At 47.6% G+C, this 13619-nt stretch overlaps 1 protein-coding gene across 1 annotated transcript in view; it reads left to right on the top strand.

Annotated features, from left to right (window-relative positions):
* THBS4 (thrombospondin 4) overlaps nucleotides 1-13619 on the top strand; it is an 86322-nt gene that overhangs the window by 18891 nt on the left and 53812 nt on the right. Inside the window, exon 2 of the mRNA XM_038765911.1 lies at nucleotides 7589-7784. Coding sequence (XP_038621839.1) covers nucleotides 7589-7784 — 196 coding nt within the window. The remainder of the gene's footprint in view (nucleotides 1-7588; nucleotides 7785-13619) is intronic.

Raw genomic sequence — 13619 nt, 5'->3', positions numbered from 1 at the left:
TTATAAAATGGGGATTAAGACTGTGAGCCCCCGTGGGACAGTCTAATCAACTTGCAACCTCCCTGGCGCTTAGAACAGTGCTTTGTACATAGTTAGCGTTTAATAAATGCTATTATTATTATTGTTATTATAAAATGGGGATTAAGACTGTGAGCCCCCCGCGGGACAACCTGATCACCTTGTGACCTCCCCAGCGCTTAGAACAGTGCTTTGCACATAGTAAGCGCTTAATAAATGCTATCATTATTATTATTATAAAATGGGGATTAAGGCTGTGAGCTCCCCGTGGGACAACCTGATCACCTTGTAACCTCCCCGGCGCTTAGAACAGTGCTTTGTACATAGTAAGCACTTAATAAATGCTATTATTATTATTATTATTATAAAATGGGGATTAAGACTGTGAGCCCCCCGTGGGACAGTCTAATCAACTTGTAACCTCCCCAGAGCTTAGAACAGTGCTTTGCACATAGTAAGCGCTTAATAAATGCTCTCATTATTATTATTATTATTATAAAATGGGGATTAAGACTGTGAGCCCCCCGTGGGACAGTCTAATCAACTCGTAACCTCCCCAGCGCTTAGAACAGTGCTTTGCACATAGTAAGCGCTTAATAAATGCTATTATTATTATTATTATAAAATGGGGATTAAGACTGTGAGCCCCCCGTGGGACAGCCTAATCAACTCGTAACCTCCCCAGCGCTTAGAACGGTACTTTGCACATAGTAAGCGCTAAATAAATGCTCTCATTATTAGTATTATTATTATAAAATGGGGATTGAGGCTGTGAGCCCCCCGTGGGCCAGCCTAATCAACTCGTAACCTCCCCAGCGCTTAGAACAGTGCTTTGCACATAGCGCTTAATAAATGCTCTCATTATTATTATTATTATTATTATTATAAAATGGGGATTGAGGCTGTGAGGCCCCCGTGGGACAGTCTAATCAACTCGTAACCTCCCCTGGGCTTAGAACAGTGCTTTGCACATAGTAAGCGCTTAATAAATGCTCTCATTATTATTATTATTATTATTATTATTATTAAATGGGGATTGAGGCTGTGAGCCCCCCGTGGGCCAGCCTAATCAACTCGTAACCTCCCCAGCGCTTAGAACAGTACTTTGCACATAGTAAGCGCTTAATAAATGCTATCATTATTATTATTACTATAAAATGGGGATTAAGACTGTGAGCCCCCCGTGGGACAGCCTAATAAACTTGTAACCTCCACAGAGCTTAGAATAGTGCTTTGTACATAGTGAGCGCTTAATAAATGCTCTCATTATTATTATTATTATTATAAAATGGGGATTAAGGCTGTGAGCCCCCCGTGGGCCAGCCTAATCAACTCGTAACCTCCCCAGCGCTTAGAACAGTGCTTTGCGCATAGTTAGCGCTGAACAAATACCATTATTATTATTAATCAGTGGTATTTTTTGAGGACTTACTGTGTGCAGAACATTGTACTCCCAAGCGCTTAGTACAGTGCTCTGCACACAGTAAGCGCTCAATAAATACGATTGAATTAATTGTAGCAGTGGTTTGGACAGTACAATGCCACAGAGGTGGTAGATCTATAGATGGCCTGACCTCCAGGTGACTGACATTTACAATCAACCGTGAATATCTAATTATGGGCTGTGGGCCGGATGAGAATCAGGTGCTTAACGCCTACAGCTTCAAGCAGTTAATTAATCTAAAAGGCAAAGGGGAGTGGGAAAAGCAGGGCTTTTAGTGGGGGAAGGCTTCTCGGAGAGGCGATTTTATAAGACGGAGATGTGATTTTAGAAGACAGAGATGTGATTTTATAAGACTTTGAAGGCCCGGAGGGTGGCTGTCCGTTGGATATGAAGGGAGAGGGGATTCCAAGCCAGAGGCAGGACTTGGGCAAGGAATTGGTGATGGGATTGAGTTACAGTGGGAAAGTTGGCGTTGGAGGAACCAAGCCAGGGATTGGAGTAAGAAATCAACGAGGTGAGAAAGGCAGCTTTGGATCTCGTCATCTACGCCCTAGGACCTTTGGGTATTTGATAGTCATCTCACCTTCAACCCCCCCAGCACTTACGTAAGTATCTTTAAATTAAATATTCAATTATTTATTTATACAAATGGCTGTCTCCCCCTCTAGGCTGTAAGCTTGCTATGGGCAGGGAACGTGTCTGTCAGCTCAGTTGTCTTGAACCCTCCCAGGCACTTAGTACAGTGCTCTGCCTAGAGTAAGCCCTCGATGAACACCATTGATGATGATCATTAGGAAGCAGCAGTGGCTCTGTGGAAAGAGAGCTTCGGAGTCATAGGTCATGGGTTCAAATGCGGGCTCCGCCACTGTGTGCGGAGCACTGTATTAAGCGCTTGGGAAGTCCAAGTTGGCAACGTATAGAGACGGTCCCTAGCCAACAGTGGGCTCACAGTCTGTGCTAAGGGAGATACAAGGTAATCAGGTTGTCCCACGTGGGGCTCACAGTCTTCATCCCCTCTTCATCCCCTCCCAAGGCCTCTTTCCACTAGTAATAATGATAATGATGGCATTTATTAAGCGCTTACTATGTGCACTGCACTGTTCTAGCCACACTGCTTCTCATAATAATGATAATAATAATAATAATTGTGGTATTTAAGCATTTTGTGCCAAAGCACTGTTGTATGTGCTGGGGTAGATACAAGCTAATCAGGCTGGACACTGCCCTGTCCCATGTCGGGCTCACAGACTTAATCCCCATTTTACAGATGCGGGAACTGAGGCCCAGAGAAGTGAAGTGACTCGCCCAAAGTCACACAGCTGACAAGCAAAGCTCCTTGAGGGCCGGGAGCATGCATCTTGTTTCTTTTGCCTTTTCCCAGGGTGTACTACAGTGCTTCACACTCAGGAGATTAATAATAATAATAATAATTCTGGTATTTAAGTGCTTACTATGTGCCACACACTGTTCTAAGCGCTAGGGGAGATACAAGGTAATCAGGTTGTCCCACGTGGGGCTCACAGTCTTCATCCCCTCCCAAGGTCTCTTTCCACTAAGCCACGCTGCTTCTCATAATAATGATAATAATAATAATAATTGTGGTATTTGTTAAGCACTTAGTGCCAAAGCACTGTTCTATGTGCTGGGGTAGATACAAGCTAATCATGCTGGACACTGCCCTGTCCCACGGGGGGCTCACAGACTTAACCCCCATTTTACAGATGGTGTAACTGAGGCTCAGAGAAGTGAAGTGACTCACCCAAAGTCACACAGCTGACAAGTAAAGCTCCTTGAGGGCAGGGAGCATGCATCTTGTTTCTTTTGCCTTTTCCCAGGGTGTACTACGGTGCTTCACACTCAGGGGATTAATAATAATAATAATAATAATAATTCTGGTATTTAAGCGCTTACTATGTGCCACGAACTGTTCTAAGCGCTAGGGGAGATACAAGGTAATCAGGTTGTCCCACGTGGGGCTCACAGTCTTCATCCCCTTTTTACAGATGAGGTCACCGAGGCCCAGAGGAGTAAAGCGGCTTGCCCAAGGTCACACAGCAGATGAGCTTCAGAGGCAGGATTAGAACCCACGTCCTCTGACTCCCAAGCCCCGGCTCTTCCATTAAGCCAGGCCGCTTCCACAAGTGAGAAGCGGCGTGACTCAGTGGAAAGAGCCCGGGCTTGGGAGTCAGAGGTCGTGGGTTCTAATCCCCTTTCTGCCACTTGTCTGCTGTGTGACTTTGGGCAAGGCACTTCACTTCTCTGGGCCTCAGTTCCCTCCTCTGGAAAATGGGGATAATAATAATAATAATAATGATATCATTTATTAAGTGCTTACTATGTGCAAGGCATTGTTCTAAGCGCTGGGGAGGTTACAAGGTGATCAGATTGTCCCACGGGGGGCTCACAGTCTTAATCCCCATTTTCCAGATGAGGGAACTGAGGCCCAGAGAAGTGAAGTGACTTGCCCAAGGTCACACAGCTGACAAGTGGCGGAGCCAGGATTTGAACCCATAACCTCTGACTCCAAAGCCCGGGCTCTTTCCACTGAGCCACACTGCTTCTCGGATGAAGACTGTGAGCCCCACGGGGGACAATCTGATCACCTTGTCTCCCTCCCAGCGCTTAGAACAGTGCTTGGCACATAGTAAGCGCTTAACAAGTACCATTATTATTCATTCATGCAATCGTATTTATTGAGCGCTTACTGTGTGCAGAGCACTGTACTAAGCGCTTGGGAAGTCCAAGTTGGCAACATCTAGAGACGGTCCCTACCCAACAGCGGGCTCACAGTCTAGAAGGGGGAGACAGACCACAAAACCAAACATATTAACAAAATAAAATAAATAGATAAATATGTACAAATGTAATAAATAGAGTAATAAATACGTACAAACATTTATACATATATACAGGTGCTGTGGGGAGGGGAAGGAGGTAAGGTGAGGGGGAGAGGAAGAAGGGGGCTCAGTCTGGGAAGGCCTCCTATTCATTCATTCATTCAATCGTATTTATTGAGCGCTTACTGTGTGCAGAGCACTGGACTAAGCGCTTGGGAAGTACAAGTTGGCAACGTATAGAGACGGTCCCTGCCCAACAGTGGGCTCACAGTCTAGAGAAGCAGCGTGGCTCAGTGGAAAAGTGCCCGGGCTTGGGAGTCAGAGGTCATGGGTTCAAATCCCGGCTCTGCCAATTGTCAGCTGGGTGACTTTGGGCAAGTCACTTCACTTCTCTGGGCCTCAGTCACCTCATCTGGAAAATGGGGATGAAGACTGTGAGCCCCCCGTGGGACAACCTGATCACCTGGTAACCTCCCCAGTGCTTCGAACAGTGCTTTGCACATAGTATGCACTTAATAAGTGCCATCATTATTATTATTATTATAGAAGGGGGAGACAGAACAAAACATATTAACAAAATAAAATAAATAGAATATGCACAAGTAAAATAAATAGAGTAATAAATCCGTAAAAACATATATACAGGTGCTGTGGGGAAGGGAAGGAGGTAAGGCGGGGTGGGGGGGGGAATGGAGAGGGGGAGGAGGGGGATTATTATTATTGTTGTTATTATTCCGCAGAGTTTACAAAGAGGGGAAGGACAGGGGAGCCGAGAGGAAGTGGCATGCTAGTCTGCTTGTTCTAGTGTCTTCTCCCAAGCGCTTCGCACACAGTTAGCGCTCAGTAAAGTGGATTGAATGAATGTCCGGAGCAGGAAAGGGGGGAGGGATTCCGGGGTTGCTTACTGCTCGTCGAAGTCAAAGAAGATATTGGAGTTGTGGCTTCATTCAGTCGTCTGTACTAAGCGTTTACTGTGGGCAGAGCACTGTACTAAGCGCTTGGGAAAGCAGCATTCAGCAGCAAATGGAGAAAATCCCTGCCCACAACGGGTGAACACGTGCGCGTCCCGTTGCAAACAAACCCCAGTAATTCATTCATTCAATTGCATTTATTGAGCGCTTACTGTGTTCAGAGCACTGTACTTAGCGCTTGGGAAGTACAAGTCACATAGTAAGTGCTTAACAAATACCATCATCATTATTATTATTATTAAAAGTGCTTGGCACATAGTAAGCACTTAACAAATACCATTATTATTATTTTTAATAGTAATAATAATAATAGTAATAATGATGGCATTTGTTAAGCGCTTACTAAGTGCCAAGCACTGTTCTAAGCGCTGGGGGGGATACAAGGTGATCTTAAGCGCTTACTATGTGCCAAGCACTGTTCTAAGCGCTGGGGGGGGGATACAAGCTGATCACGATGTCCCAGTAATACTAATAATAATGGCATCTGTTAAGCGCTTACTATGTGCAAAGCACTGTTCTAAGCCCTGGGGAGGTTACAAGGTGATCACGTTGTCCCAGTAATAATAATAATGGCATCTGTTAAGCGCTTACTATGTGCTAAGCACTGTTCTAAGCGCTGGGAGGATACGAGGTGATCACGATGTCCCAGTAATAATAATAATAATGGCATCTGTTTAAGCGCTTACTATGTGCAAAGCACTGTTCTAAGCCCTGGGGAGGTTACAAGGTGATCACGTTGTCCCAGTAATAATAATAATAATAGTGGCATCTGTTAAGCGCTTACTATGTACGAAGCACTGTTCTAAGCGCTGGGGGTGGGGGGAGTGCAAGGTGATCACGATGTCCCAGTAATAATAATAATAATAATAATAATAATGGCATCTGTTAAGCGCTTACTATGTGCAAAGCACTGTTCTAAACCCTGGGGAGGTTACAAGGTGATCACGTTGTCCCAGTAATAATAATAATAATAATAATGGCATCTGTTAAGCGCTTACTATGTGCCAAGCACTGTTCTAAGCGCTGGGGGGGGTACAAGGTGATCACGATGTCCCAGTAATAATAATAATAATAATAATATCTAAGAGCTTACTATATGCAAAGCACTGTTCTAAGCGCTGGGGGGATACGAGGTGATTACGTTGTCCCAATAATAATAATAATGGCATCTGTTAAACGCTTACTATGTGCAAAGCACTGTTCTAAGCGCTGGGGGGATACGAGGTGATCACGATGTCCCAGTAATAATAATAATTAATAGCATTTGTTAAGCGCTTACTATGTGCAAAGCATTGTTCTAAGCGCTGGGGGGGGATACGAGGTGATCACGTTGTCCCAATAGTAATAACGGCATCTGTTGAGCGCTATGTGCCAAGCACTGTTCTAAGCACTGGGGGGGATACGAGGTGATCACGTTGTCCTAGTAATAATAATAATAATGGCATCTGTTGAGCGCTTACTATGTGCAAAGCACTGTTCTAAGCGCTGGGGGGGGATACGAGGTGATCACGTTGTCCCAGTAATAATAATAATAATAATGGCATTTGTTAAGCGATTACTATGTGCCAAGCACTGTTCTAAGCACTGGGGGGATACAAGATGATCACGTTGTCCCAGTAATAATAATAATAATAATGGCATCTGTTGAGCGCTTACTATGTGCAAAGCACTGTTCTAAGCCCTGGGGGGGATACAAGGTGATCACGTTGTCCTAATAATAATAATAATAATAGTAATGGCATCTGTTGAGGGCTTACTGTGTGCAAAGCACTGTTCTAAGCGCTGGGGGGGGTACGAGGTGATCACGTTGTCCTAATAATAATAATAATAATAATGTCATCTGTTAATAATAATAGTAATGGCATTTGTTAAGCGCTTACTATTGCAAAGCACCGTTCTAAGCGCTGGTGGGGGGACACAAGGTGATCATGTTGTCCCAGTAATAATAATAATAATAACAATGTCCTCTGTTAATAATAATAATAATAATAACGGCATCTGTTAAGCGCTTACTATGTGCAAAGCAGGGGGCGGCCGCCCTCTTTCGGCCCCCCCAACCCGGGAGGGGTGGTCCTCCCTGCCCCCCGTTTTGGGGGTGGGGGGGCGAAGGGGGTCCCCATCTCGGCGGGGAAAGCCCTCGGTGATGCTCCCCCTTTTTCAGGGAGGGTCCGGGGGTTTTGGGACCCCAGCCCGGCGCTCAGTACATAGCCCTGACTGAGCAGCTCCGCCCCCTCCCCCTGTCCCCTCCTCTTCTGTTTCTCCTCCTCCTCCTCCTCGGCCCGGCCCCTTCATCATCCCCCCTTCTGCTGCCCCTCCAGGACCGGCCTCGACGGGACGGGCAGGGCACAGGACCCACAGAGACAGACAGAGACAGAGGAGAGAGAGCCCAGCCCTGCTGCACCATGGCACCCAGGCCAAGAGCCCCCTTCTTCCTCCTCCTCCTCCTCCTCCCGCAGCTGCTGCAAGTCACCCTGCAGGCCCGGCCGGGCTTGGGAGCCCAAGCCGCCCCCCAAGGTAAGAGGGAAAGGGCCGGAGGGGGCTGCAGGGCCGCCCCCCAACTCGCCCTCCCCTGCCCACCGGTTGCCATTCTAGACTGGGAGCCCGTTGCTGGGTCTCTAGATGTTGCCAGCTTGTACATCCCCCAGCGCTTAGCACAGTGCTCTGCACACAGCGCTCAATAAATACGATTGAATGAATGAATGAATTGGGAACCATGCCCCTCTTGCCACCCCCGGCCCTTGACGCCTTGTCCGGCCGGGCTGTCAGGGGAGAGAGCGATGTAGCCAAGTAGCAAGCCCGTTGTTGGGTCTCTAGATGTTGCCAACTTGTACTTCCCAAGCGCTTAGTACAGTGCTCTGCACACAGCGCTCAATAAATACAATTGAATGAATGAATTGGGAACCATGCCCCTCTTGCCACCCCTGGCCCCTTGACGCCTTGTCCGGCCAGGCTGTCAGGGGAGAGGGTGATGTAGCTGAGTAGCAAGCCTGTTGTTGGGTCTCTAGATGTTGCCAACTTGTACTTCCCAAGCGCTTAGTACAGTGCTCTGCACACAGCGCTCAATAAATACAATTGAATGAATGAATGAATGAATTGGGAACCATGTCCCTCTTGCCACCCCCCGGCCCCTTGACGCCTTGTCCGGCCGGGCTGTCAAGGGCAAGAGCAATGTAGCCGAGTAGTGAGCCCGTTGTTGGGTCTCTAGATGTTGCCAGCTTGTCCTTCCCAAGCGCTTAGTACAGTGCTCTGCACACAGTCAGTGCTCAATAAATACGATTGAATGAATGAATTTGGAACCATGCCCTTCTTGCCACCCCCGGCCCCTTGACGCCTTGTCTGGCCGGGCTGTCAGGGGCAAGAGCGATGTAGCCAAATAGTGAGCCTGTTGTTGGGTCTCTATATGTTGCCAACTTGTGCTTCCCAAGCGCTTAGTACAGTGCTCTGCACACAGTCAGCGCTCAATAAATACAGTGAGTGAATGAATGAATTGGGAACCATGCCCTTCTTGCCACCCCCGGCCCCTTGACGCCTTCTCCGGCTGGGCTGTCAGGGGCAAGAGCGATGTAGCCAAGTAGTGAGCCCGTTATTGAGTCTCCAACTTGTACTTCCCAAGCGCTTAGTCCAGTGCTCTGCACACAGTAAGCGCTCAATAAATACGATTGAATGAATGAATGAATTGGGAACCATGCCCTTCTTTCTACCCCCAGCCCCTTGATGCCTTGTCCGGCCGGGCTGTCAGGGGAGAGAGCAATATAGCCGAGTAGCAAGCCTGTTGTTGGGTCTCTAGATGTTGCCAACTTGTACTTCCCAAGCGCTTAGTACAGTGCCCTGCACACAGTCAGCACTTAATAAATACAGTTGAATGAATGAATGAATTGGGAACCATGCCCTTCTTGCCACCCCCGGCCCCTTGACGCCTTGTCCGGCCGGGCTGTCAGGGGTGAGAGCGATGTACCTGAGTAGCGAGCCCGTTGTTGGGTCTCCAACTTGTACTTCCCAAGTGCTTAGTACAGTGCTCTGCACACAGTCAGCGCTCAATAACTATGATTGAATGAATGAATGTGAGCCCACTCTTGGGTAGGGACCGTCTCTGTACGTTGCCAACTTGTACTTCCCAAGCGCTTAGTCCAGTGCTGTGCACACAGTAAGTTCTCAATAAATATGATTGAATGAATGAATGTGAGCCCACTGTTGGGTAGGGACCATCTCTATATGTTGCCAACTTGTACTTCCCAAGTGCTTAGTACAGTGCTCTGCACACAGTAAGCACTCAATGAATACGATTGAATGAATGAATGAATGTGAGCCCACTGTTGGGTAGGGACCGTCTCTATATGTTGCCAGCTTGTACTTCCCAAGCACTTCGTACAGTGCTCTGCACACCGTAAGCACTCAAATACGATTGAATGAATAGGAAGTGCTTAATAAATGCCATTATTATTATTATTATTATTATTAAAGCCCCCCAAAAGGACCGTTCGAGCACCCGTGGGGCCTGCTGGGGCGACTCCTTCCTCTCCCCCTCGTCCCCCTCTCCATCCCCCCCGCCTTACCTCCTTCCCTTCCCCACAGCACCTGGATATATGTATATATGTTTGTACGGATTTATTACTCTATTTTACTTGTACATATCTATTCTATTCATTTTATTTTGTTAATATGTTTGGTTTTGTTGTCTGTCTCCCCCTTCTAGACTGTGAGCTCGTTGTTGGGTAGGGACCGTCTCTAGATGTCGCCAACTTGGACTTCCCAAGCGCTTAGTCCAGTGCTCTGCACACAGTAAGCGCTCAATAAATGCGATTGAATGAATGAATGAAACTGCTTAAGAGATTTGCCAGCCTGAGTCCCAAAGCGTTGAAGTCAGGCCCTCTGGCAGGCTCTCGTTGAGGGGATATTTGGGAAACGCCGCTGTTGGGTAGGGACCGTCTCTATATGTTGCCAACTTGGACTTCCCAAGCGCTTAGTACAGTGCTGTGCACCCAGTAAGTGCTCAATAAATACGATTGATTGATTGACTGCAACTCACCCAGCCACCCCGATGTGCGGTGGGTTCGAAAGCGAGATCAGGTCGAATCGCTGTCCTTCAGGGAAGGGAAACTAGGAGGAAAAAAAAAACCCGACGAGATGAAAACCCCCAGAAATTTCTCGGGAAAAATGAAGGCATTCATCTGTCGGCCTACCCGTTGTGTTTGGAAACCGCGCTGGCCAAGTCTCCGCCCGGAGCCCTTTAGCTCTCCCCTAGGCCCCTTGGCGAACTCAGACATCTCGTCCAGGCACGACAGCTTAAAGGACACCCCGCCTCGGCCTAGGTCCTGGAGAAGGATGTTGGCGCCCGACAGGCCCGTGGGAATCGTCTCCGTGACAGAGCGCTCCGGGAGCCGGATTGCTCCGCGGCCTGATTGGGAAAAGATTCCTTCCCTGGGCCGTCCCCTGGCACGGTCGCATTTCGGGAATTGTGTTTATGTACTTAGCGTTTGGTATTAAATCAATCTCGGCGGCCTCGGGGGACACCTTAGATCTCCCGACCAAATGTGAATTCCTCTCCTCGGACGGAGCCGCATCATTGTTTTTCCACAACCCTGAGCTCCGGTGCATCCCCAGTTTGGATCCCGGTCTGGAGCGGCGAGGGCTCTCCCACCTCCAGGCCGGAAAGCTACTGGCCCCACCCCAATCAATCAATCAATCAATCGTATTTATTTTATTTTATTTTGTTAATATGTTTTGTTTTGTTCTCTGTCTCCCCCTTCTAGACTGTGAGCCCACTGTTGGGTAGGGACTGTCTCTATATGTTGCCAACTTGTAGTAATAATAATAATAATGGCATTTATTAAGTGCTTACTATGTGCAAAGCATTTTTCTAAGCGCTAGGGAGGATACAAGGTGATCAGGTTGGCCCACAGGGGGCTCACAGTCTTCATCCCCATTTTCCAGATGAGGGAACCGAGGCCCAGAGAAGTGAAGTGACTTGCCCAAAGTCACACAGCTGACAGTTGGCGGAGTTAGGATTTGAACCCATGACCTCTGACTCCAAAGCCCGGGCTCTTTCCACTGAGCCACGCTGCTTCTCTGACTTCCCAAGCGCTTAGTACAGTGCTCTGCACACAGTAAGTGCTCAAATACGATTGAGCGCTTACTGTGTGCAGAGCACTGTACTAAGTGCTTGAGCACTGTACCCCAGGAACAATGCCAGGGGGCGGGGGGGGCAGGTCCTCTGCAGAATAATAATAATAATAATAATGGCATTTATTAAGCACTTATTATGTGCAAAGCACCAGAACAGGGCCCACGCTCGTTCAGACCGTACGGGGGTGTCGGTTGAATCAGTCCAGGGTACTTATTGAACGTTTACTGTGTGCAGAGCACTGCACCAAGTGCTTGGGAGAGGACTGTGAGCCCACTGTTGGGTAGGGACCGTCTCTATATGTTGCCAACTTGGACTTCCCAAGCACTTAGTACAGTGCTCTGCACACAGTAAGCGCTCAATAAATACGATTGATTGATTGACAAGACAGTAGAATTGGTAAATCCGTTCCCATTCCACAAATAGTTCCCAGTCTAGTTGGCTGAGTGCTCCTCTTTGGGAGTCCAGCTTTCCCCCCCTCCTGCCCTTACTCTCCGTAACTACTTCTCCGCTGTGTGACTTGGGGCAAGTCACTTCACTTCTCTGGGCCTCAGTTCCCTCATCTGGAAAATGGGGATGAAGACTGAGAACCCCCCGTGGGACAACCTGATGACCTTGTATCTCCCCCAGCGCTTAGAATGGTGCTTAGCACATAGTAAGCGCTTAACAAATACCATCATTATTATTAATTATTATTCATTCATTCATTCATTCAATCGTATTTATTGAGCGCTTACTGTGTGCAGAGCACTGGACTAAGCGCTTGGGAAGTTTCAATGTCTGGCTGTCTCCCTCCCTTGCTGCCCTTTGAGGGCAGGGGTCGTGTCCCCTAACTGTACTGCCTGCCCCTAGGCACTGAGATTTCTGTAAACAGTGGGTGTTCAGGAAATGCCGTATGGATTAAAACAGAATCCAAATCCCTGTTCTTCACCCACAAGGAGCTTACAATCCAATGGGAAAAGCAGATGGGATTCTCTCCAATTGGAGGGAGTAACAAGGATCTGATGGGGGGGCAGAGCGAATACACAAGAATGTATGGGTGTGTGTGTGTATATATATATAATAATGATGGTATTAATTAAGCGCTTACTATGTACAAAGCACTGTTCTAAGCGCTGGGGAGGTTACAATAATAATAATAATAATAATGGCATTTATTAAGCACTTACTATGTGCCAAGCACTGTTTACTATGTGCAAAGCACTTCCGGACCCTGCTTTGACAAGAGTTAATAATAATAATAATAATAATGATGGCATTTATTAAGTGCTTACTATGTGCAAAGCACTGTTCTAAGTGCTGGGGAGTTTACATGGTGATCAGGTTGTCCCACGGGGGGCTCATAGTCTTAATCCTCATTTTCCAGATGAGGGAACTGAGGCCCAGAGAAGTGAAGTGACTTGCCCCAAGTCACCCAGCTGACAAGTGGCGGAGCCGGGATTTGAACCCATGACCTCTGACTCCAAAGCCCGGGCTCTTTCCACTGAGCCACGCTGCTTTTCTCTCTCTCTCTCTCTCTCTCTCTCTCTCCTCTCTCTCTCTCTCTCTCTCTCTCTCTCTCTCTCTCTCCTCTCTCTCTCTCTCTCTCTCTCTCTCTCTCTCCTCTCTCTCTCTCTCTCTCTCTCTCTCTCTCTCTCTCTCTCTCTCTCTCTCTCTCTCTCTCTCTCTCTCTCTCTCTCTCTCTCCATTGTGATTTTTTTTTTTTTTTGGCTTCCTGGCCATTATGACAAAACAGCGCATGGCACCTCTAACGGAGATGAGAGAAGCAGCATGGCTCACTGGAAAGAGCCCGGGCTTTGGAGTCAGAGGTCATGGGTTCAAATCCCGGGTCCACCACTTGTCAGCTGTGTGACTTTGGGCAAGTCACTTCACTTCTCTGGGTCTCAGTTCCCTCATCTGGAAAATGGGGATGAAGACTGTGAGCCCCCCCGTGTGGGATAACCTGATCACCTTGTACTCTCCCCAGTGCTTAGAACAGTGCTTTGCACATAGTAAGCGCTTAACAAATACCGATATATATATATATATATCGGCTCCACCCCTTATCAGCTGTGTGACTTTGGGCAAGTCACTTCACTTCTCTGTGCCTCAGTTACCACATCTGTAAAATGGGGATTAAGACCGTGAGCCCCCCGTGGGACAACCTGATCACCTTGTAACCTCCCCAGCGCTTAGAACAGTGCCTTGTACATAGTAAGTGCTTAATAAATGCCGTTATTATTATTCTC

The sequence above is a fragment of the Tachyglossus aculeatus genome, chromosome 23 (assembly GCF_015852505.1).
Source record: "Tachyglossus aculeatus isolate mTacAcu1 chromosome 23, mTacAcu1.pri, whole genome shotgun sequence".
In the NCBI taxonomy this organism is placed as follows: domain Eukaryota; kingdom Metazoa; phylum Chordata; class Mammalia; order Monotremata; family Tachyglossidae; genus Tachyglossus; species Tachyglossus aculeatus.
This window is presented reverse-complemented; position numbering and strand designations above follow the sequence as displayed.